The 25,134-nt window shown below is 43.9% G+C and overlaps 1 protein-coding gene and 1 non-coding gene across 3 annotated transcripts in view; both read right to left on the minus strand.

Moving 5' to 3' along the window:
• The window catches only part of CLIC5 (chloride intracellular channel 5), a 154,319-nt gene extending 129,260 nt beyond the window's left edge, over positions 1-25,059 (minus strand). For both annotated transcript variants that reach the window (XM_010973833.3, XM_045509344.2), the window contains exons 1-3: positions 24,831-25,059; positions 15,906-16,070; positions 4,067-6,715 (exon numbers count right to left, since the gene is read on the minus strand). In XM_010973833.3, the coding sequence (XP_010972135.1) occupies positions 4,067-4,609 (543 nt within the window). In that variant the 5' untranslated portion in view covers positions 4,610-6,715; positions 15,906-16,070; positions 24,831-25,059. The remainder of the gene's footprint in view (positions 1-4,066; positions 6,716-15,905; positions 16,071-24,830) is intronic.
• LOC123613961 (U6 spliceosomal RNA) lies at positions 9,262-9,368 on the minus strand. The gene has a single exon (XR_006721399.1). It is a non-coding gene; the product is annotated as a U6 spliceosomal RNA (small nuclear RNA).
• Positions 25,060-25,134: the final 75 nt, after the last annotated feature.

Genomic DNA, 25,134 nt, shown 5'->3' on the forward strand with positions numbered 1-25,134 from the left:
TCACACTGGCTAGCTTCTTCCAGAAATTTGTCTGTATGAAGTCAAGGATCTAAATACTCAGACATATCCAGACAGTCAGTTGAATGAATAAATAAGTGAAAAAAAGATAGTCATTATACAAAATGTATTTACATTTTGGATAAAAATTAGGTTAAATTAATAGAAATAATGCTTAATATTTTTTATTCTAATTACAGTATTCTAGCACCCCATGGATTATGTTGGATACTCTATTTTGGAGACCATGACCCCTAGAACAGCATTAGGTTTCTGTGATACAGCAATAATAACAATTTCTACTAACAATTCTGTGACTTTCCATTATACTGAACCAAATTATAGGGAGTTACTCTTTTAGAAAAAAGTACTCCAGGCTATGAGTCTAAAAAGATCCACCAGGGCTCTTTTGTTGCCTGACTTCAGAAGGACACCATTTACATTTTCTGTGAATGGTGCCCCCTAATTTTACTCAGTGCACAACCTGTGCAACTCTGCATGGAGACCCTGTGAGCCCCGTATCGGAGGCAGACTCTGAGGATGCTTTTCAATGAACATGTCTCACGTGAGCTGAGGGTGAAAAGGAATGTTGGTCTCCTGTTGGCCCTTCCAATCACACCCAAATCTGGAGATCCTAATCACTATCAAGCAGTCACCTGGAGTGGATACTAGATGGTGCCAGACTCATAACACTGAGAAAGAGCTGGAGCCACGTACCCTGGTCAAAGCCTGTAAGAGCTGGAAGGGACTGCATTTCAGACAGGAGGAAACTGGGATCCAGGCACATTTCATAGTAAATTATTGACCAAGCTGTGTCAGACATTCCTGACCAGCGGTCCTTCCACAATGTTACACCGTCACGTTAAGATCAGCTAACGGAACATCTGTAATGTCTACTAACTCTAAGGCACAGTGCTTAAAATAAAAGTGATTACTTTATGGATGGTTCAAATTCATCACAATAAATAATAATAATTTAGGCTCCTACATATTGGGCATTTACTATATGTCAGGTGCCCTATTAAGCAATTCACATGGAGTCTCTTATTTAATCTTTGTAACCACACCGGGAGGAACGTATCATTATGACATCTGTTGTACCAATGAGGAAACTGCTAAACAGTTTAACAGGAATTAAGTTGTTAAGCCAGGCTTCAAACCACACAACCTGACTTCAAAACCTGCTCTACAACCTATGGATATATACTGCCTTCCATAATGAGGGATGTCAACAATGTGCAGGACAGAGGGTGTTCATCTGTGCCATTTCTCTTTGCAGCAGTCATCATCAGAATACTTTCTTTCCTCTGCATTAAATAAAACACCAGAATGCTTTCCTCTCCCATTTCCACTTCTGTCTCTTCTTTTCTCCATCAGCCTCTCTGTCCCCCTCCCCTCTCTCTCGTACACACACACAAACACAACTAGGAAAATGTCTACAGGTCCTTCAATTTTAGCAGAAAGCAGCAAGACAGTTCTCATAATCCTATCAGCAACTTCTGAACCGACAACCCCTCTTGGTTGCCTTGTAGTGTGGATTGCAGCTCTTACGAGAGACCTTTCCTTCACTGGATCTCAGGCAATGCTCCAGAAGCAAGGATTTCATTCCTCTTATCATCTTCAAGAATTGTGTTTATCTGTCTTCCCCACAGGACCGTTGGACTTAAGCTGTTTGTATCTTATATCTAGTACCTGGCATTGGTACATTGTAAAAGTAGGAAGGAAGAAGGAAGGATGGAAGGAGGAAGGAGGGAGGGAGGGAGGGAGGAAGAGAGGGGTCTGTGAATGACCGTATGAGCACATTTTCTCGATCGTATGTTCCCAGGGAAGAGGTCCACAGGGGAAATGGAAAGAACATGTCCATTCACCCAGCAGCACCCCTTTCTCTGTACTACACACCAGACCCACCGGCAAAACCTCTGGGCTCCCTCTTCCCAACAATCCCAACCCCACTTCGCACCACCACTGCTGTCAGCATCGTCCAATCCACCATCCTCCCTTGCCTCGTTTTTCAGTTGCCTCCCACCTGTTCTGCTGGCCTCGACCCTTTCTCTGCTACAGTCTTGTTACCCAAAAGGCAGCCAGAATGTTCCTTCCAAAGCCCCAGATGACTCCCCCCATCACTCAGAGTTCAAGTGGAAGCTCTTTCCAAGGCTCATCAGGCCGAGCCCAGAGCTGCGCCCACCTCACTCTCTCTACCACCCCTCAGTCGGCATAATTACACCAGCAAGGATGTAAACTTAAAGAGCGAAATAGATTCCATATTTGTTTTAGGGAACCACGGGTCTTAAGTGACTCAGGGACCACACGTGACGGTCAGGTAGCTGTTCCTGCGGCTGGCACCAGCTGGAGACGCCAACCCTTCTATTTCCTCCTGCTCCGGTTTGGTTCAATACCAGCGGCAGCTGAATTTCTTACAAAAGCAACACTTTGCCAAATACACACGTAATGGTTTGATGTGCCCACAATGCTGATGATGAATCTTGTCTGCTGCAGGAAGTTGCAGGGACACCTCTGCTCTGGGGAAAAGATATACCTAGTCCTCACTTTAAAAAGCGGCGGGGGGGGGGGGGCTTGGGGGGTTGTGGTTTGAGGTTTGAGAAACTAACACAATGGCCATATGGATACAAAGGCTGGAAGGCTGCTTGAATGCACTTGTCTGAACATCAGCTCCTCCATGCCGCCTCTCCTGCTCCTTCGTGCCCGCTTGGGCACTCCAGAACCCCCACAGCACTCCGCTCGCTCCTCCATTTCACCAAAGTTCACAACTTGCAAGTCTGTCTCCTGCACCACATTGTTTATTGAGAGCAAGGGCCCTGCCTTACACACCCAGCTCCCTTCAGATGCTCAACACAATCCCAGGCAAGGCTTGCCTGGTACCCAATTATGAACCAAACACTCTGCTGGGTGCCCTTGAGAAGGACCTTGTAGTAGAATAAAGGAGACGCAAAACAACCAGGGAAAAACACAAAGTAGAAAATAATTATGTATTAAATTAGCAACTAAAGTGCATTTCATTCATTAGAGGAGTTAACTGGAAACCAGAAAGGGAAGAAATGAGTGTGGACAGGGGTTTTTATAGGTTCCTAGAGTAATCATATTTATTAGCAAGAAGCGTCAGTATTTACTAAAATGTTGTCTTCACAGTAAAAAAAAAAAATGTAAATATGAATTTCAGGGGTTGTTGGGGAAAATGCTCTGCCATCTTGATTCATAAAGATGATTCGTTTAGCCCAGAAATGCTTTTTATGTTTTTTGGGGTGGGGGGGAGGTAATTAGATTTATTTCTTTATCTACAGAGGTACTGGGGATTAAACTCAGGACTTTGTGCATGCTAAGCATGCACTTTACCACTGAGCTATACCCTCCCCCTGCTTTTTATGTTTCGATAGTATTTACGACCATAATCTTCATTAGAATACCAATCTAATATAAAGATCACCGAAGTTCTTTGTCTAAATAATCATATGTGTTAAACATTAACACTGTCAATAAGTGTCTTACTACTAGTGAAATCATGTTACCTTATCAGATATGTTAGTTATATTGGTGCCAAAGGACAAGCTGAGTGACAGAAGTAGCATTTATTGACCAGATATACGGAGGACTCTCTGTGAACTTAGAGATGCTCAGAAGGAAACTCTGGTGCCAAACTGCCGATCTGACCCTCTCTCACAACCCTTGGTTTCATTTTTCAAAATCATGTTGACGAAGGAAATTTAACCAGACAGGAAAACGTACTTAACGACTGACTGTCACCAAGGAGAGGATGTGAGCACCCATTTCTGCACACTCATAAGTGAACTCTTACAAAACGCTTTGCCCGTGGTGTGTAAACGCCAACGCCGAGACTCGCACTTCAAATGCACTCTCCACTGCCTGTCATTCTGAGCCGTCCCGGGGGAACCGTGGGGCGACTCGTCCCACCAGCCCTACTCCTGAATGTGTACTGAGACCCAACAAGGTCCATGGTACCATGCATCTGAGTGAATCCATTCACTCAGAGCAAAATAAAACCCCAGTCTCACCCTCTGCGTGTGCGGCTGTGCCTGTCAGAGGTAGCCCTTACCTTCACGAAGAGGTTAATCTTGGGGCTCGTGGAAGCTGATTTGTTTTCTTCCGCATCAGCAGCAGAAGAGCTGGTCAGGGAATCCCCGCTGGTGGAGAAGGCTCTGCTCCGCTGGATGGTGTAGCTTGAGGGAGAAGGCAGGTCTTCCTCCATCCTACCTCCGTTCTCCTGGGGCTCCTCTGGGTCAGACTCCTGCTCCTGGATTGGTGAGTATAACTCTTCCACTGAGATGCCCCTGTCCTCCTGGGGCTCACCTGGTTCAAGATCCTGGACCTCAGGACGGACATCATCAGGCAGAAGGTATTCTCCTGTTTCTGGTTGCAAAGAGGCCAAGCTATCCTTCTCCTCCACAACTGCAAGAGCTGACACCAAGTCATATTCATGGGTTTCCAGCTCATTGACATATAAATTGTCTTCTGACCTCAAATCTTCAAGGACGTCATCATATAGGGCGCCTCCATGCTCTGCTGGCTGCTCTGAATCCTCATACACCCCATCCTTCTGGACGGTGTCATAGATGGTGCTGTAGTCTTCGTCATTCATGTTGATGGACCCGACAGATCCTTTGGCAGGCAGACCTCGGCAGACTGAGATGGGTACAGGGACAGGGAATGTGGCACCGCCTCGCCGAGGAGTCAGCGGGCTTGTGGAACGCGGCAGCTAGCCACAGCTATCAATGACAGGTCTCTAACAATCATTGACCGGAGTCTTTAATCAGCAAACCACAAGTCCACTGGACATAAGATAAAGCTTACACAGTCAGTTAACCCCTTCAGTCCCAAGGATATTTTCAAGCAGACTCTGTGGTTTTCCTCCTTGGCAGTAACTCCAAGATTCTTTGGATCAACGAGAGGTTGGACTGAATTATCTTCCCAGCATACGTAGAAATTCTGAACAATGAGCCATTTGTCGCTAAATCGAGCTCCTCCCTTCAGTTGCCTCCAAATGCTGACAACATTCAAGGAGTCCCTGCAATTCAGTGGAGAACAGTTCTTCCCAGCTGTAATTCATCTGTTAATGGCTGAATTCTTCACACAGAACAAAATGTCTGCGTATCGATACCCCATGATAAATGAGCTAGACATGCTCTAGGTCGGTGATGAACGTCGTTTACACTTCTTATCTGGGGCCACCACTCGGTGATGAAATGGCAGAAGGAAAAGAAGATAAATGCTCTGGTCTATGGTTACATCCATACCGATCGCCCGACCTGAGAGACTCAAAGATTTATGGCTTTGAGGTTTTGGTTTTGGTTTTTGTTTTTGTTTTGCTCTTAACCCTGTGTGATCATCACCGTCCAGTCATCTTCACTAAGACTCTCTCATGTACAGGATACTGAATTGAGCACTCAGCGCTTGAGTTAGAAGACACATTCCCTGTCCTCCACGGGCTTCTACAGCAAAGAACCCTACGCACAAGTTGCCTCCTTGATGTCACCTGCAGATGCCGTGACTACGCGGGCTCTTTGTGTGTTAACCGGGTACTCTGTCCTCATAATTCCTGCTTCCCTCACCACACCACGCACATCGTTCTCTCTGAAGTGACACCGCAGGTGGACTGTTAAAGGACTCTAATGTCTAGAAATCATGTGAAAATTGGGAAGCAATGCAACTCTGGTTGACAGGTCTCACAGCGTTTGAGGAGCGTCTTACTCACAGAAGCTCCTAGGTACTCCTGCCTCCAGTGTTGCATCCAGGACTTCTGGAGCAAGGCAGAGCAGTATTTCTAGAATTCTAGCTTTGGGGATCACTTAAAGAATAGACGAAAGGAGAGGCCAGGGACAGGCTTTAAAGGCTACTGATGCTAACCCTTTATTTTACTGAAAAGTGAGGCATGTATTAGGCATTGAATTTAAGCATTCTTATGTAAGACCAGTAAAGTCTTTCTCAGAGAGTAAACTTAAATACTAGCTGGTGTGATTTGTCAGTTTAGAAGAGTCAAAGCAATTTTTCTTTATTCTCGAGCCAAATGACATTTTAAAAGGCAAAGGATTTTGTCGCAATAAGTAATTGGCCCAACTAACCGGACAATCAAATGGGAAACTCTCTTATTGTTCTCGCCTCTGTGTGCTTCCCAGGTTGTGACACCGTGACTCCGCTGTTAACACAGGGTGAGCTGCCAGGGCAGGGTTCACGGAATACTTTGCAAGGGATCTCAAGATTGCCTCTGTCTTTCCTTTAAATTTCCCTATCTGCAGATAACGTACTCCATTTATCTACACACATTTAAATTTTGTTTTGATTTTGATTTCCACTTGGGTGCAGAGTGGGCAGATGTGAGGAGCAGAGAAGAGAAGTTATGAAATTGTGGGGGGAAAAAAAACCTTGAGATTTGTTGAAGCATTTCTTGTTTACAAAGTCTATGAAGATGAAGGAGGGATGTTTCAGCCACATGGTGGTGGGGGGAACTCTGGTGCCAAACAGACCTGGGTGCAAATGCTGACTCTGCCACTTACCTTTTCTGAGGCTTAGTTTCCTTACTTGTAAAAATGGAAGTAACATCTTCCTCCAAGTGTTGGTGGAAAGGTTAAATGACAAAAATATGTGTGAAACCTCAGAGTCCGGCAGATGAGAGCAGCTTGTTCAGCGTTAGTTTCCAATCCTCCTACCCCTAAGCTGCACTGGTTTGAGAGCTCAGAATGAAGAGATTCTGGAGGGAAGAAATAAGTGTTAAGTAATGTAAGTAATAACGGCATGTTAGTATGTTAATGGAGCTTAGCTCCACTGTGGATGGCATTTATCATTATGCATTTTTGAAGCTGCTTTCTTTCCCAATACCTACTGTAAGTCATGACCATTACATTTTGCATTGTGCCATCATTGCAACCTTCAAACACATGTACAGACGTTTTGCATGCTTTGCCCAAGAATGCAGTAAGCCATGTATCATGAACTCCGTTTTACAGATGTGAAAGCCATGGCTCAGGCTGCTTTCCTGGTGAGTAGTTATAACACTAAGATTAGGGCTCAGTTTCCCTAACAGCTGACACTGCTGTGATCATTAAAAGAAAAAGTTTAAAATGTATGCTCTGCAAAAGCAGCTCTGTAGAGTCAGGGAAAATATCAGACGTCTAGAACTGAACCGGAATGATAGACCAGGCAATACAAATAAACATGTTTTTACCAAAGGCAAACAGTGTGCAAGAAGAATCAGGTACAAAAACACCCTGAGGATGTGAAGGAGTGTTTTCTTTCATGCAAAGTCCACCAGGGGGCACTGTTACTCACACTCAGCTCCAATCCCACCCCACCTTTTGAGCTGTTTCTTCTTCCAGGCTAAAACGCTATGTAACTGTTGCAGTTTACAGATTCCCCAGCCTGATGGCTTTTCCCCATTTCCCAATTATTTTGCCGTAAGAATAAGGTGCCTCAAATTCCAAACATACTTTTAAAATGTTTTATCTAGATGTGTCACGTTAGAGCTCAATCCCCCAACCCCTTTTTAAAATTCCTTACAGTTCACTTAACGAGTATTAAATTTTAAAATAAAGGAGAAAGGAGCTCGTGAGGAACACTTGATCCTCACAACAGCTCTATAGGGCAGTTCGTTTTTCTGTTTTACACCTGAGGAGACAACTTCAGAGAAAGTAATTTGTCCAAGATCAGGCAGACAGAGTAAACAGAGAAGCCAAATCCAAATTCTTTTCACTATCCCTTAGTAACTAACAGTAACTAAACTTCCTAGGGGAGAGAGTAAATTCAAATGATGTCTTCCTAGACTTGGCAGGCAAACGAAGACAAGTGGGATCGCATCTTTAGAGAACACCAATCACAAAAGTCCTTTGCGGCCCTTTTAAAGTATTTCTCTCTTAAACGATTCCTGTCCTAGAGTCAATCTACAAATTCATTTTGGATGTGTTTTGCTCCGACCCTGGTTCATTTTATTACATAAAACTCTACCGCAAGTCTTAGCTTGTAACGTTCAAACCAAACAGAAAATAAGCAGTCATATCTATCTAAATTCTGTATTCTCTCCCCCCTCCCCAAATCCAAACGGTTCCATTTTGTGTATGTGTATACACATGGGTCTACATATACATAAAATTAGATTTGTACTCAATTTCCATACCAACATTGTGGGGCACTTTTGGTGTCCTGGGTCTTGAGGTTTGCGGTTTCTTTATTATCACTCAAGAAACTCCACTGTCACTGCTAATAATCATGGCACATAGTGTCTGTCCCATTAGTTCTAAGTCCTGAAGTCTCAAACTGAAGGCTAAGACGTCCCCTTGAATGAATGAGCATATCTGTGTATGTGTACACACACACACACACTGTTGTATGCATACAGTGTACAAGATTGGGGATCATGAGGTCACTGTGGTTTTCATCTTTCTTATTTATTTAGATGGTCACTCTAGTCCAAAAACTGCTCTCTCTCTCTCTCCCTCTTTCTCTCTCTCTCTCCTACCACCACCTCTCAATCAAACTCCTGCTTTTTACCAGGTTAAGCATCCTACAACGCGGCTGAGAATACATGTCTTCCTCCCCTTTCCTATCTATTGCCCGTGACCTGGACACTGACTTCTATCACTGATGAGCCAAAGGAGAGACCAGCTATGGTCCCGCCTGACTCCAAGCTGCTGCCAGACCTGTCTTGAAGATTTCTTGGTCAATGTTGGGCCAAAGTCTAATGAAAAGGCACGGAGAACTGATATACACAACAACATGGGTGAATCTCGAATGTGTCATGTTGAGTGAAACAACCAGATATGAAACAGTACTTACTATATGGTCTTATTCCTTTTTTTTTTAACATTTTTTATTGACTTATAATCATTTTACAATGTTGTGTCAAATTCCAGGATAGAGCACAATTTTTCAGTTATACATGAACATATATATATAGTCACATTTTTTTCTCTGTGAGCTACCATAAGATCTTGTGTATATTTCCCTGTGCTATACAGTATAATCTTGTTTATCTATTCTACAATTTTGAAATCCCATCTATCCCTTCCCACCCCCCGCCCCCTTGGCAAACACAAGTTTGTATTCTATGTCTATGAGTCTATTTCTGTTTTGTATTTATGCTTTGTTTTTTGTTTTTGTTTTTGTTTTTTTGTTTTTAGATTCCACATATGAGCAATCTCATATGGTATTTTTCTTTCTCTTTCTGGCTTACTTCACTTAGAATGACATTCTCCAGGAGCATCCATGTTGCTGCAAATGGCGTTATGTTGTTGATTTTTATGGAAAAATATGGAACGCTTCACAAATTTGTGTGTCATCCTTGCGCAGGGGCCATGCTGATCTTCTCTGTATCGTTCCAATTTTAGTATATGTGCTGCCGAAGCAAGAACGGTCTTACTCCTTTTATATGATGTGACAGAAGGCAAAACAAATCTGGAACTTTTTTAAAGGTCAGAACAGTGATTGCCTGGAGACGGGGCAGGCAGGAAGGGTTCTAAGGGAACTTTCTTGGGGGATGAAACGTTGTCTATTTTGACAGAACTTTGAATTACACAGGTGTGTGCACTTGTCAAAATTCAGAAGAGTAAGCTTAAGATTTGTACATTTCAGTCTTTTGTAAATTTTATTCAAAAAGAAAAAGAACTAAATAAATTCAGAACTACCACCATTGATATGCTGCTGAAATGTTTCTAGGTAAAGCATACCGATGTCTGCAACTGACGTTGAAATTCATCAAAATATAAGATGAACTGATGGGTGGACAGATGACTAGATATATGCGTAAAACAGACACGGAAACATGACAGCTGACTCTTGAACAGTGCCGGGGTTGGGCTCAATCAACACAGGAGGGCAGATAGGATGGAGGTCTGGACATCTGTACTTTTTAAATGCTCTCCTGGTGAGTTTCGTATTTGTCACATAAGTAGACCTTAAACTTTTAAAGTTAAAGAAATCTTCAAAAAGACTGCAAAGAAAATATAATTTGTCTTTAAAGAATGCTGTTTAGGGTAAAGCTTCTTAGGGTTTGTGGGTATCTTTTCCTTCCAGCTCTTAGAACTAGATACCAAAGTGTGATACGTCAATGAGTTCACATCAAAATAGAACAAACTCCAGTTTTAGATTCCCAGAATTAATAAGATCTCATTAACAGAAATTATTTTTAATACTACAGAAACTGACATCCGTGGGAACGCTATTAGTTTTGTAACAGGGAAGAACAAGTCCGACTCCACAGTGGGTCTGTTTAACTTTTGTGTTCTATTGCTTTTGCTGCAAGTCAATCACTCAAGAGATGTTGCCTGTAAGCTTAAATTATACATAGTGGCCCATCTCTAGGAACCTTGCCTCCCAGGTAATGAGCATTAAGCTAAAACACCTTGGTTTTGCTCGCAGGAAACACCCCGACCAAGCCCACCTGGGAATGGCTGCAGAAGGAAGGTGTTAACACCTCCCCTCCGGAGTCTGACCGGAACCAGGAAATGTTTGATGTTACTCCCTCCCCTTTCAGTGTAAAGGAAGCCTGAATTCTGACTCAGGCAAGGTGGTTCTTTGGGACAGTAGTGCATCATCTTCCCAGTCTGCTGGCTTTCTGAATAAAGTCGTCATTCCTCACCCCAACAACTAGTCCCTCGATTTACCGGCCTGTCGTGCAGCGAGCAGTATGAGCTTAAACTTGGTAAGTTTCCCAAATTCCAACATCTGTATACCTGGTCAGCATAGCTGGATTACCTTATAGGTGGGCTAAGCATGTGTTTAGAGCAGAAAACAAAATATAAGTTTGGAAAAAAATCTTATCTTTGCTTTTTCAAAAGCAGCATAGCAGGAATCATTATGGTAGAAAAGGAAAAATTAGACTGTATTGGCATGTGTGACATGATTCTTTCTGTGGGAAGCAGGGAGGAACCGTGGCCCTTGCCAGGACTATGGACATGCAAGCTGCCACCAGCCTGGCCAAGGGAGTGGAAGGGGCTTCTGCACTGAAGACAGAACCTTGCTCCCCGTTCTCTGTCCACCATCTCTCCCCAGCCAGGAGTCAACACCAATTAGAAAGTCAAAGCAGCCGAGGAGAGGGGAGCGGAGCAAGCTTGTGCCTGGCCCAGGTTTTACACTGTGAACTTGATGGGGAACAACATACTAATTGTTCTTTGCCTGCTGAGCAGGGCCTGGTGCCAGTGCAGAGCTGGCCCAGAGAAGCTTCCAGAGCCTGGTGACCTGGTGTGGGGACCGGACCGAGCACTGGCTGCTGGCCACCCTGCTGCTTGCCCGTCGGGGTCAGGGTTGGGGTGGGCAGGCACAGCAGGTGCACCATAGACGGATTAGGAACTTACAGGTTTCAGAGTTGCTCTTTTCAGGGAAAGGGACAGGAAATGGCTCAAACATCAGGCCAGTAACAATCAAATCAGAACACTAAACTCCAGGAAGAAGGGGAGGGTTCATCCCTCTGGACTAAATGTGCAGACACTCCCCCATGTAGGGGTCTTATCCTCCGCAAATGTCAAAACACTCCTTGGCCTCCAGGATGTTTGTCCTGCAGCGTGTTGGAGGGACAGAAAAGTGACCTGACCGAGTTCTCCCTCCAGGACCCTGTGAAATAGTCCTTTCAATTGCAGGGCAGCCCCCTGGGTTGTGAATAAGACGGAGTGAATAAAGCAACCTCCCTTGGAAGCAGGACTTTCTGGAAAGGAGAGCACAAGGCTTTTCTCCGTTATCTCCACACACTGAACAGGTGAAAACTGTATAGTTATCATCTTGCTATCGGTCTTCCTGATGTATTGACACAGGAAAAAATTTAAATGTATGCAAAAGAAAATGTATTTTTGAAAAATACACACACATAAAACTGTCAAAAGCAGTTATCCCTGGGTGGTGGGATTGTAGAAGAATTGCTCTCTCTTTTATCCACATTTCTAGACTGCCTTACTTTATGTGTATATATATGTATATGTATATGTGTGTTTATTTATTTATACAAAGACCATGCACATCTAAAACTCAGGAAAATACGAAGGTAGTTCTATAGGAAAATCAGTTTAAAAATTGCAGATGTATTTACAATAGCCAAGACATGGAAGCAACCTAAGTGTCCATCCACAGATGAATAAAGATATGGTGTATACATACACATGTATACACAATGGAATATTACTCAGCCATAAAAAAGAATGAAATAACACCATTTGCAGCAACATGGATGGACCTAGAGATGATCATACTAAGTGAAGTTAAGTCAACAGAGAAAGACAAATGATATATCACTGATAATGTGGAATCTAAAAAAAAAAATGAACATATTTACAAAACAGAAACAGACACACAGACATAGAAAGCAGACTTATGGTTACCAAAGGGGAAAGGGGACGGGAAGGGATAAGTTAGGAGTTTGGGATTAACAGGTACAAACTACTATATATAAAGTAGGTAAACAACAAGGTCCTGCTGTACAGCACGGGGAAATATATTCAATACTCTGTAATAACCTATAATGGAAAAGAACCTAAAAAAGAATCACACAGATATACATCATGTTGCTGTACACCTAAAACTAACACAATATTGTAAATCGACTATACTTCAATTAAAAAAAAAACTGCAGGTGTCGGCTCTTGGCCGCACATTTAACGATGGGTGCACGAGTGGACACGCTGGCCTTTGGGCCGGCACTCTCCGGGCCTCTCTCTGCGAGGAGAGGGAAGGGGAGGTTTCCTCAACGCACATTCCCTCACTGCGGGGACAGGCAGAGCAGTGATCGTGCTGACAGGGCTTTGTTTATGGAGTTTTCTCGAAGGACAGTGGAGCAGATTTCTATCTCAGGAACGTCTCCAGGGCTTTCCTGGGGTTATTTCAAACGCCTAAGACCATAAAATACAGGGCTGAGACCTCCCTTCCGCCACTCTGACAAAATGCCACTGGCTTCCTTTTCTTGGAAATGATTCTATTTTAGGTCCTGCTCTCAGCTCTCCAGAGACGCCAGGCAGAAGCAGGTCACGGCGACCTGTCTTAACTCGTCCCAACTTAGCTCCAGCCATTTTGTCAGCCTTTGACCCTTCACCTGTCACACCTGTCGCTACGTCACAGCTATAAGGCACAGAAATATCAAGTCGCTAGGAAAGAGCAAAACTAAAGGGAAAAGACAAAACCCCAATCCTGTGTGTTAGCTGGGACAGATATCACTGCCCCTACACCCATTTTAGAGATGAGGAAACTGAGGTGCAGGAAGGGTCACCCTGGGGTTTGCCCTGAGCTATAACGTATAGCTCCCTGGCTGTGCTCTAGTGCTGCCTGCACCATGGTGGTGCCAACGCCTGGCCAAGGTGCCATCTGCGTGGGCACAGGCTGCAGAGGCATACCACCCTCGCCTGACCTGCCCGTCCTTGGTACTGCGGCTCCACACGGCTAGGACCACTGTGGCAGCCATGAACGGGGACCCAGGCAGACTGGCACCATTCATGAACTCCATCCTATTCTAGTTTTTTAAATTTTTACTTTATTTTATTTTAAATGTTAAAAAGTTATTTTAAATGGAGGTACCTGGGGATTGAACCCAGGACCTCATGTATGCCAAGCATGCATACTACCACTGAGCTACACCCATGCCCCCTAATTTTTATAAGACATTTTACACACTTTTTATTTAAATAATGAAAATAGACAACGTAAGGAATTCACAGGGTATCAAAGAATAAAAAATAAAATGTGAAAATTCTACTTAACCATCTCCTACACCTCCTGCCTCAAGACACACATTCGAAGTCCCCCCACCTCCCCGGAGGCAACCACACGATCGCTGGTGCACGTCGTCCTGCAAAACAACAGTCAGAGTGCTTGCTGTGGACCAGTGATTGCTATGTGCTTCCTGTTCTTCTAGTTCTTTCTGGTTTCAGGTTCCCTAAGCATGAGACCTTGGCTAGGAGAGTTTGTAAGGATGACAGTCTGAGGTCCGGGAGCAGCAATGCGGGTTCTGACCAAGAGCAGCTGCGGTGAAAACAGCCCAGAGAGCTCAGGTGTGGGCGGACTTTCCTCAAGCCCGTACGTCTGGGATCACCTCGTGATCCCATCCCTTCTTTGAACACAGATGGGCCCTGGAACACCTCCCTTCTCATTCTCTAGACCCAAGCTGGCTGAAGAAGGGGGGCTCTTTCCCAGCACTCTAAAACTCAGTGGCAACTTTGCTCTGGATCTGGGTCTAACCGTCTCCTTGGTTTTCAGGCTGTGTCTCCAGGGCCCCATCCTGAGTATGCATCCCACATCTGATCGATGGCTCCATGATATGTCACTGTGTTGGTAACACGCCCAGCCCATGAGGTCCGCTTCGTCTGATGACCTCTTGCAGGTCCCCTGCCCTTAAATCCTGCCGCAGGGCAGAGCCTGCTAGCCTGCAGTGGACCCCCCCACCAACCCCCTGCCAATACAGGGCTCTGTGTGCTAGAAAGAACTTCCTCCTGGCATCTGTGACCTGCCTCATCTCCTTAGCACCTGCCTCCCTGTTGTGGACGGCTCCGGGTAACTAGTCATGTCCTAAGGTGTGGCAGGTCACAAAAGCAGGGGAAAGATAGGTGGCAAAGGTGTGTGCTTCCGGGTACCTCGGCTACCTCAACTGACATCATAGGCAGGGATGGCCGGGAAGAACTGTCCAGAACACTTGTTTGAAAGCTGAGGAAGGAGCATAAGTCACTGGCAACCTCTGAGTTTTTCTGTGCACAAGCCGTGGAGCCATTGGGCACCAGCACAGAGGCAGCTGACTTCGCTGTTGCTGGTGGCGACTTTCTTCTCCATGTGCCTGAATCCACCTGTGGTCCAGGCACAGTGCTGCGGGACAAGCAGAGCATGGTATGCTAGGACCAGGGTGAGCTCTGAGCTGGGGAGCAACTTCAGAGTGCTTCCATCCTAAATTCTGCCGTAAGCTGAAGACTACCACCCAGAACATGAATAAAATAAGCCACGTGCCCTCTGCTCTCCTGTGATGCCTGAACGTTGGTGAGACGCCCCCACACGACTGCTCTCTGGACCTCGACGTTGGCTGCATCAGCATCATTGCCTCAGAGCACTCATCTACTGCTGAAAGGCAGAGCTGGTCCTGATGAAGTGAAGAGAGAAGAGGGCTCGGGATAATGCAGTGGGAATCCAGGTGGAGGTTGAGTCAGATGGTAATGAGCTGTGATCTTGAACATGCCACCTTCTGTGGGTCTCAGCCTCCTCACCTGGACAGCAAGCAAGATGGACCCATGTATCTTCTGAGGTACTTACCAGCTTTCACATTTGATGAATCTGGGTTTTCCTCCATTACTGATACAGGAGAAGCCACTTAGTTTCATCCTCATCCAGACCACCCAGCCATGTTATTAAGACCAGGAAACAGCCGTTTACACGTTTAATCAAGACAGTGCACCTGACCACCACCCAGGCATTTGCTTGGTGATGTTCTCATTAGATTGATGGATCACTAGATTACAAAGTCCCTGGAGAAGCAAACTTGACTGCGTTCTTACCTGGGTTTCACAGAGCCATAGCAGACCCCAATAATGAATTGAATGAAAAGAGTTGAATTGAGACATCCTATGTTTCCCATCTAATACACCATAAAACAAAAATGCCTGTGGAGGCGGTGAGGGTTGGAAATGCATCTTATAAAGGAGAAACATCTCTGTGCTCAACTAACTGACCTGGGGTCATCATGCACCCTATGCCAATCTGCTAAATGAACAGACCCAGACACGTGAATCTGCCCAAATGCGGGATACTTGGGTGACAAGACCACTCCAAGGCTCAGAGAGTTTCTGAAGTGCCCAAGAAGCAGGTACAAGCATGCCTCAGAAGGCTGTTTCAAGGAGCCCAATATAATCTGACAGCTTTATAATGTCCTCAGGGAAGGCATGTGTGTTTCAAATTTGCTATTTCAAACTAAGTAGGTAATTAAATCTTCTTACGTGTAAGACGCAGGCTTGAATCCAATCCTCTCTGAGGTCCTTTTCTGACTTTCACTTTCTGTCGTCATTCATAAACTTAAATACCCCAGAAATAATCACTGCATACATTACATACGATGCTGCAGGAAGAAATATTTTTAGGTTCATTCCAGGTGTGTTCTGGACCTATTGAGGCAACAAAAAGAAAATAAAGTGTATGAAGTGAGCGTGAAGAATAAGGTAGCAAAAGGATAAAACTCACAACCTAGGTGATTTCCGTGTTTCTGCTTCCTGATTTGCAAAATGACCCCAGCCATATTCAAATTATTAAAGTTGAAAATAGAGGCTGATAAAACACCGATCACAGAGCTCAAAGTAGAGCTGAATTTTCAAATTAATTTTTTAAAGCATGATTCATGAATACAGAGGATGAGTTGCTGTTTTAAAAACGTCTTTATATGTAACTTCACCTTGTTCCAGAAAGGACTTAAGATGGTATACAATAAATGAAAAGTGAAAGTCAGAGAAAAGAAAAACAAGGTTGGGACAAACTCCAACAAACCTGCCATATAAAGGATTGGTGATAATATTCTTCATCACTTCCTTAGTTACTACCCAGAGGAGTCACAAGTTTTATCTGCTGTCTCTAACTCGCTCAGTACCCGAAGTATCTTCTCAGTTGAGCTTGCCCCGTGCGTCTGTCAATCACAGCTTCCTGATGCTGGCGAACAGAAGTGTTTCCATTTGACAAAGGACTTGGAGAGATGAACTGACTGGCCTGTAGTCACATAGCTAGTTTTGGCAGAACATGTAATTAAGAACTTAAAGAAGAGAACGGGCTTCTGAAAAATTGTATAGAATCTCCCTTTGTGTGAGAAATGAGACAAATAACTGTCTACCTAGGTAGGGTGCCTTAAATGTAGTTCTTCCTGAAAAAATCATTAATTGTATAGGTTTCACCCCTGTAATTTCAAGTTTTTACAAAATTTCAGTTTTCAAAACATTTGAATGATGAACAATTGTATAAGCTCTGTTTAAAAGAATCTGTATTTAGGCAGAAGTGTCATACGTATGGGGAGTGAGACACGCAAAGCTTGAGTGGAGGGTGATTCGGGAGGGCAGTGGAAATGAGGAGAAAGTTCCAAGGTGGGAACGAGATTTGTGTCTTTGGGAAGGAGCAAGGTCAGCAGATTAGGAATGATGTGCATGAAGCAGTGAGTTGCAGGGAACCAAGGTCCAAGAAATAGTCAGGGGTCTGGTGATGGGGGCATTGCCAGCAAGTGTGAGAAGCCTGGATCCATTCTGGGTATGATGAAGGACCATGGTGGGGTCTGAGCAGGGAGCCACAGGAACTGATTCTCTGCCCAAAGCTCCACCTGGCTGCTGCGGGAAGACTACACACGGGGGAGGAAGGGAAGCAGGCAGCTCAGGAGCAGGTGGAACCTGACCAGCAGGTGAGGCACATCTGCGAGCAGGTAAGTCATACTGGCAAGGGGACCAGCCACCTCTTTGAGTAGGTTGTGTTCTGGGCTGAGTGGTGCCCCTCGCAAGTTCAGAGGCTGAAGTCCTACCCCCCAGTGCCTCAGAATGTGACTGTATTTGGAGACCTTTAAAGGGGTAATTAAGGTCAAATGAGGTCCTATGGGTGGGTCCAAATCCAAATGTGACTGGTGTTCTTCCAAGAAGAGATTAGGACACAGACACACACAGGAGACCATGTGAGGACACAGAGAGAAGACAGCCATCTACAAGTCAAAGACAGAGGCCCTCAGAGGAAACCAGCCCTGCTGACACCTTGATCTGGGACTTCCAGCCTTCAGAAGCGTGAGAAAATAACTTTTTGTTGTTTAAGCCGCCCAGCGTGTGGTACTTTGTAATGGCAGCCCCAGTAAACTAATACAGGTAAAGAGCTTCCCTGCATCTCTGGGGGTCCTGCATGGTCTGAGTCCCACACAGAAGATATGGAAGAGTAATAAGATGTTCACCAGCTGCTGGGGGGGATTCGAAAAATCATCGGGTGACCCTGGCAAACCTCCAAGATGACAGTAAAACAGCTCACTGGCACAAGAACATCTGAGTGCTGCAGATGAGTGACATGGAGAGGAAAATGAGAAGACAGGGGATTTGGTGAGCAGCTGGGTGGCTCCAGGGAAACCCTGGAGGCTGGACCATAGAAGGTTATCCTTGAAGGTGAACCATCACAGCCTGTGGTTGAGACTCTGGTGCAGGCGGTTGGAAGCCACGATGCTGAGTGTCTTGAGTCTTGTGGGGAGCTGGGCCTGCGTGTCCTGGGTGGGAGTTGGTCACGACATCATTATCATATGAAGCAGTAATGGTGAGGAGTCAGGACTGCACTGGCTTCTGGAAAAGGGGCCAGAAGTTCACCTACTTCTTCTCTGAGGTGGTATGTTGGAACGGAGGGCAGAATTTGACTTTCTCTTTTTAGCAAGTATTTGGCTTTAGCACATTCCTTGCTCCCTCACTTGTTTCTGCGTTAGCAGGATCTGTTCAGATCCAACCTTCAAAATTTTTTATTGAAGTACAGTCAATTTACAATGTTGTGTTAGTTTCTGATGTACAGCATAGTGATTCAGATATATATATATATATATATATATATATATATATATATATATATATATATATACATATACATATATATATATTCCTTTTCATATTCTTTTTTGTTATAGGCTACTATAAGTTATTGAATATTGTTCTCTGTGCTACACAGTAAGACCTTGTTTATATATTTTATATATAGTAGCCTGTATCTGCTAATCCCAAACTCCCAACTGAACTGCATGATTTATCCTCTCTCTTTTGGGCTTCTCTTATAGCATTTAGCTTACTTGATAGTATAATGTAAGCCGGTGATTGCTTTTCTGATACCCTTTTCTTATTTTTTTATTATTTTGTTGTTGTTGTTATTACTGGAGGTACTGGGGACTGAACCCAGGACCTTGTGCATGCTGAGCACAAGCTCTACAACTGAGCTATACTCCCTGGCCCCTCTATCCCCTTTTTAGATGTAAGTAATTGGCTTCATTCCCAGGTAGACTTTCCCTGTATAGGGCCAGCAGCTCCAGGCTTACACAGAGATATTCCAGGTGCAGCTGCAGAAAACTGCAATACAGCGAATATTGCAATAACCCCAGCCACATGAATATTTTGGTTTCTCAATGCATATAAAAGTCATATTTACACTACACTGTAGTTTATTTATAGTGTACAATAGCATTATGTCTGAAAAAAAATGTACACTCCTAAATTAAAAATACTTTATTGCTAAAAAAAAAAAGTTAACCATCATCTGAACCTTCAGAGGGTCCTACTCTTTTGTTAGTGGAGAGTCCTGCCTAGATGTGGAAGGCTGCTGACTGATCAGGGTGGTGGTTGCTGATGGTTGAGGTGGCTGGGGAAATTTCTTAAAATAAGACAATGAAGTTGGTCACATAGTCCTCCTTTCATGAACAACTCCTCTGTAGCAAGCAGTGCTGCTGGATAGCGTTTTACCCACAGTAGAACTTCTTTCAAAATTAGAGTCAATCCTCTCAAACCCTCCTGCTGCTTTTTCAATTTAGTTTATGTCACATTCTAAATCCTTTGTTGTCATTTCAACTATCTTCACAGCATCTTCAAAGGAGTGGACTCCCACTCACCTTTTTTGCTCATCCATTAGAAACAATGCTTCATCCATTAGAGCTTTATCATGAGACGGCAGCAATTCAGTCACACCTTTAGGCTCCACTCCTCATTCTAGTTCTCTGGCTATTTCCACAACATCTGCAGTGACTTCCTCCACTGAAGACTTGAACCCCTCAAAGTCACCCAGGAGGGTTGGAATCAACTTCTTTCAAACTCCTGCTGATGTGATATTGTGACCTCTTCCCATTTTCCCAATCACAAATATCCTTAATGGCATCTAGAATGGTGAATCCTTTCCTGAAAGCTTTCAATTTACTTTGCCCAGATCCACCAGATTAATCACTATCTATGGTAGCTATAGTCTTACAAGATATATTTCTTAAATAATAAGACTTGAAAGTCAAAAATTACTCTTTGATCCATAGACTGCAGAATGGATGTTGTATTAGCAAACATGAAAACAACATTAACCTCAATATGTATCTCCAGCAGACCCTTTGGGGGCAAAGTGCCTGTGGATGAGCAGTCACATTTTGAAAGAAATTGTTTTGGGGGGGCAACGGGTCTCAACAGTGGGCTTAAAATATTCAGTAAACCATATTTTAAACAGATGTGCAATCATCTGTTTCACTGTTCCATGTATACAGCACAGGCAGAGCAGATTTAGCGTAATTCTTAAGGGTCCTAGGATTTCCAGAATGGTAAATGAGCCCTGGCTTGAACTTAGAGTCACTGGTTGCATTAGCCCCTAACAAGAGAGTCAGCCTGTCCTTTGAAGCTTTGAAGCCAGGCATTGACTTCTCCTCTCTAGCTATGAAAAGTCCTACATGGCCTCTTCTTCCAAGAGAAGGCTGTTCCATCTACATTGAAAACCTGTTATTTACCATACCTAGCTTTATCAATTATCAGAGCTAGATCTTCTGGGTAACTTGCTGCAGCTCCTCCATCAGCACTGCCTGCCTCACCTTGCACTTTGACGTTATGGAGACGGCTTCTTTCCTTAAGCCTCATGGACCAACCTCTGCTGGCTTCGCACTTTTCTTCTGCAGCTTCCTCACCTCTCTCAGCCTTCCTGGAACTGAAGAAAGTTAGGTCTTGCTCTGGACTAGGCTTAGGCTTGAGGGAATGTTGTAGCTGGTTTAATCTTCCATCCAGAACACTCAGACTTTCTCCATAGCAGCAATAAGGCTGTTTCGCTTTCTTATCATCCATATGTTCACTGGACCAGCACACAGGATTTCCTTCAAGAACTTTTCCTTTGCACTCACAACTTGGCTTACTGGCGCTAAAGGCCTAGCTTCCAGCCTGTCTTGGCTTATGATACGCCTTCCTCACTAGGCTTAGTCACTTCTAGCTTTCAATTTAAAGTGAGAGACATGGGGCTATTCCTTTCACTTGAACACTGAGAGGCCATTGTAGGGTTATTAATTAGCCTAATTACAATATTGTTGTGTCTTGGGGAATAGGGAGGCCTGAGGAGAGGGAGAGAGATGGAGGAAGCGCTGGTCGGTGGAGCAGACAGAACACACACAACTTTTACTGATTGAATCTGCTGCCTTCTATGGGAGCAGTTTGCAGGTCCCCCAAAACAATGACAATAGTAACACCAAAGATCACTGCTTACAGATCACCATAACAGATACAATAATAATGAAAACATTTAAAATATTGTAAGAATTATCAAAATGTGACAGAGAGATAAAATGGGCAAATGCTGTTGGAAAATTGATGCCCATAAACTGACAACACAGGGTGGCCACAGACTTCCAATTTGTAAAAAATGCAGTCTCCGTGAAGGGGGATGAAAGGAGACATGCCTGTATTCTGCTTATTCAGCTGCTCCTGCTGAAAAATAGACTCTTTCTCAATGTTTAAACAAATGTTTCAGGATTGAATCTTCTTGGTCTGGCCTGAAGTATGTCCCCATCACCCACCATGGAACTAATTCCAGAACTGGCTCTAATAAGCCAGGCTCACGTCACAGTAGATGGGACCAGCTTATCCCAATTTGCCTGTGACTTTTCTGGTTTCAGCACTGAAGTCCTGTGCTCCAGGAAACCCCCCAGTTTTGGGCAAACTGAGATAGCTGGTCACCTGAGGAGTCCACTGGCGAGGAGGCGGGTTGTGGTCAGCCCCATAAGATTCCTGCAACTAAGTGTGAAAGTAGGATGGTTTCCTGGTGGAAGCATTGGAAGAAGGGGAAATGAATTCTGGCAAAAGTAACAAAGTAATATCCTCTCCATGTGCCTTCCTGGATGAGATGCATCTTGAGGACAAGGACTGAATCTTACTTATTATTCTTGTATCTTTTGTAAAATTTAGCACATTGGCTTCCACATAAGAAGGCCTCAAAAGAATTTATACTCTTTCTTGAACAACTTTATTAAATACTTTAAAAAATTCCTTTAGAGGGAAGAATGCTTAACAAAAAGTAGTTCATGATGGATAAAAGAGAATCACTTTTGATAGTATTTAAACAGTCAGCAATCTTATTTAATTGAGGTTATCAAATAAAATCATGCTGGGAATGGAGTGGATGCAGAGTTTCTGTTAAATGAACTTCCAGAATTATTAGTGTTATGGCTCCTAAGGTTCTTTCCTCATCATATATTTAAGATAAAACTTGTATTATGTCTTCTCTACATTAACACTTAATATATATTAAAAAGCAAAACATAAAATACCTTCCTAGTGACTTGAAATTTGATTCACTAGTTTCAGTTTTGTTGTTAAGTCAGACTTAACAGTGGACAGGATTGTTTTCCTTTGGGGAGGGTGTGGCTTCTGTTCTGAAACTTTTTTCCTGTAACCACTAACTTCTGACCCATTCCTGCCAGCAGTGAGTGATGCATTACAAAATAGGAATTTAAAAGAGAAATAACTGCATGAAGCGCTATGTCATTGATCTCAAAAACAGAATAAACATTTAACATATTTTACACTAAAGAATGAATGATACATCTTGTTAGTTAATGGAGTAGGGAGGGGAAGACACTGCCTCTAACAGGCTGCTTCCAAACCCCACACTGGCCGTGGAGGCAAAGACTCTAAATGAGTTTTTGTGAATTTAGCCAACTCAGTTCCCTCTGGGGCACAAGATGCATTTGTAAATGGGTTTAGACTATAGTTCCTAGTTCATTTCAAACTCCAACACAAAATGGGTTTCAACTTTATTCATATTTCTAAGAATTATATATGTATCTCTTTTTCAAAAGCTGAGCTGAAAGAACATTATAAATAAATGCTATTATTTTGCCTACCTAAATAAAACAGTATGTCAAAAAATCACATTGGAGATGAAGAATTTGTTACTGTTATGTTTTCTTTTATCATCATTAAATGCCTCCAGTGACCCTTCAGTGGACTTTCCAGTGGACTTCCCAGCACCCACTCCACCTCATTCCCACGGAGAGAAGACATGCACTCTGGGGAAGAGAACTCAGCTCAAAGTGTAGACTGAATTGGCCTGCTGGTAAATTCATGTTCCTTGCGGACTTAAATTTGGGCATATGACACAATTCTAATCAAGGTGATGGAAAGACTTGGTTGCTGGAGCCAAAATCAAAACCAAAAAACCCTAGAAGTCATTTCTATTGACCAAACAGAAGTGAAAAAATGAATCATGACTCCTGAAACCACGAGGGGAACCAGAAGCCAATTCTGTTAACAGCCAGGTGAAGAGTGAGAAAGAACCCAGGATGTGGTGACACTGTTGAGCGGCTAGGTCAACCAGTTCTGAAGCCTGCTCTATCTCTGGACTTCCTGTTTCATGAGATTCTAAATATTCTTATTATTTAAGTATATTTAAATAGGTTTTTATGTGTGGTTGAAACAATAATTATTTGTAGGATAACAGACACTTGGTACCAAAAGATCCTTACGAATAATTCTGTCCCTCTGTTCTTGACCACACTGTCTTGCAGAGATCAGACTGCATAGGACTCCCTGATCTGACCCAGTCACACGGGCAGGGGTAGGGGCAGTAAATGAAGGGAGCCCTTCTCACCTGATGCCCATCCAACTCCTGTTTCCATCACAGTCTGACTTACCGGGCAGTCAGTTCTATCTACTCTTCAAGCAGTTGTGCACCCAGTGAATGAACAATCAGGATATGCATAATCGTATGCCCCAAATGCCAGAAAATTAAAATTCAACTAAGTTGGACATTACATAAATTCCCCCAGAACTCAGCCTTCCCCTGACCATTTGGGTTGGGGAACATTCTTCTGGTCATAGCAATAACAATCACTAACACTTACCAGGTGTGCTGAGGACTTAATTTGCTTTATCTCATTTATTTGGCAATAACCCTAAGAGGTCAGTACTGTAAGAAGGCCCGTTTGGCAGATGAGGAAATGGAGGCTGAGACAGGTTGAAACATTGGCCCAAGATTGCTCAGCTACTGAGTATTCAAACTCAGGTCTGGCAGATTGTAGGGACTGAACAACTTGGCATCTGCCATTTCTTCCACCTCTGAGAGCCCAGGGACCTAGGATGCCCCAATGCACCAATGCACAAACCAGCATTGAAGTTTGAAACTGGAGTTAACTTTTGAAAGTACACAGATTATATCCAGCCCCAAATTGTCTCGGCAGCTGCTTCCAGACTCCAGGGTCTTGGTAATGGCTACACTCTAAAGCTCTGGCCAATGAGACCAACTTCCGACTTTGACTTCTAAGGTCTACTGCCACAGGTTATTAATCCAGGTACTGGGTTTACAGGTATTAAATCCTTAATACCTGAGACTATTACACATATGTCTGCGAGCCAGGCGAGAGCTACAGCAGAGACCAGGAAAGGGAATATTCTCTCGGAGCTTGAGTCTTTAACGGGGGGGTGGGGGGGGGGGGCAATGAATCCGGACCACCTTAAAACATCCCATTAAATCCAGTCATCATTTAGTGATTACTTTTTCTATGCCAGGTTCTGTGTTTGTCACTGCAGACACAAACAGAAAAAAGATACTATCCTCTGTTTGCGAAGTAAGCCTGGGTAAACCAAGTGTTAATAAATAAATCTACTTCCGTTTGGACATTTCTTTTTCTGCTAGTAAATTTAAGGCTACATTCGACCGTTTGATCAAGCTTCCAATTAAGAGGAAGGCGCGTAATCCCACGCGCACCTGTGAAAAATAAATGCCCATTTCTCAGCTGGTAGCCGTTACTAGTTCCCTCCTGCAAGGCCCGTGTTTCTGTGTTTCTTGCGACCTTAATCATACTCAGTTCGCATGTAGAGGGGCTCGCTTCTCCAGTAAGACAGATACTTCAGTGGAACCACATTGTATTTGTCCCAACTCACCGGAGCTGGCTGGAACTGCTCTAGACTTGTGCTGGGCCTTGCAGTCGCTTTTCCTGCAGACATCCAGGCCGCCAGGTGCGTATTAACTAGGGGCGAGCTGGGAGTGGCAGTAAGCCTGGGGTTGGCAATAGCCAGGGGCCTTTCTGGCACTCGCTCGGTTTCAAGGGCATTCAGTCCTGGGACATTAGGAAAAGTGCGTAGCAGCAGAGAGAGAGGAACGAACTTCACCTGGATCCAATTCTACCCCATCAAGGCCGCCGTCCCCAGGTGGTACCAGAATCCAACCAATCGGAAAGGGAGTTAC

The sequence above is a fragment of the Camelus bactrianus genome, chromosome 20 (assembly GCF_048773025.1).
Source record: "Camelus bactrianus isolate YW-2024 breed Bactrian camel chromosome 20, ASM4877302v1, whole genome shotgun sequence".
NCBI classification, from domain to species: domain Eukaryota; kingdom Metazoa; phylum Chordata; class Mammalia; order Artiodactyla; family Camelidae; genus Camelus; species Camelus bactrianus.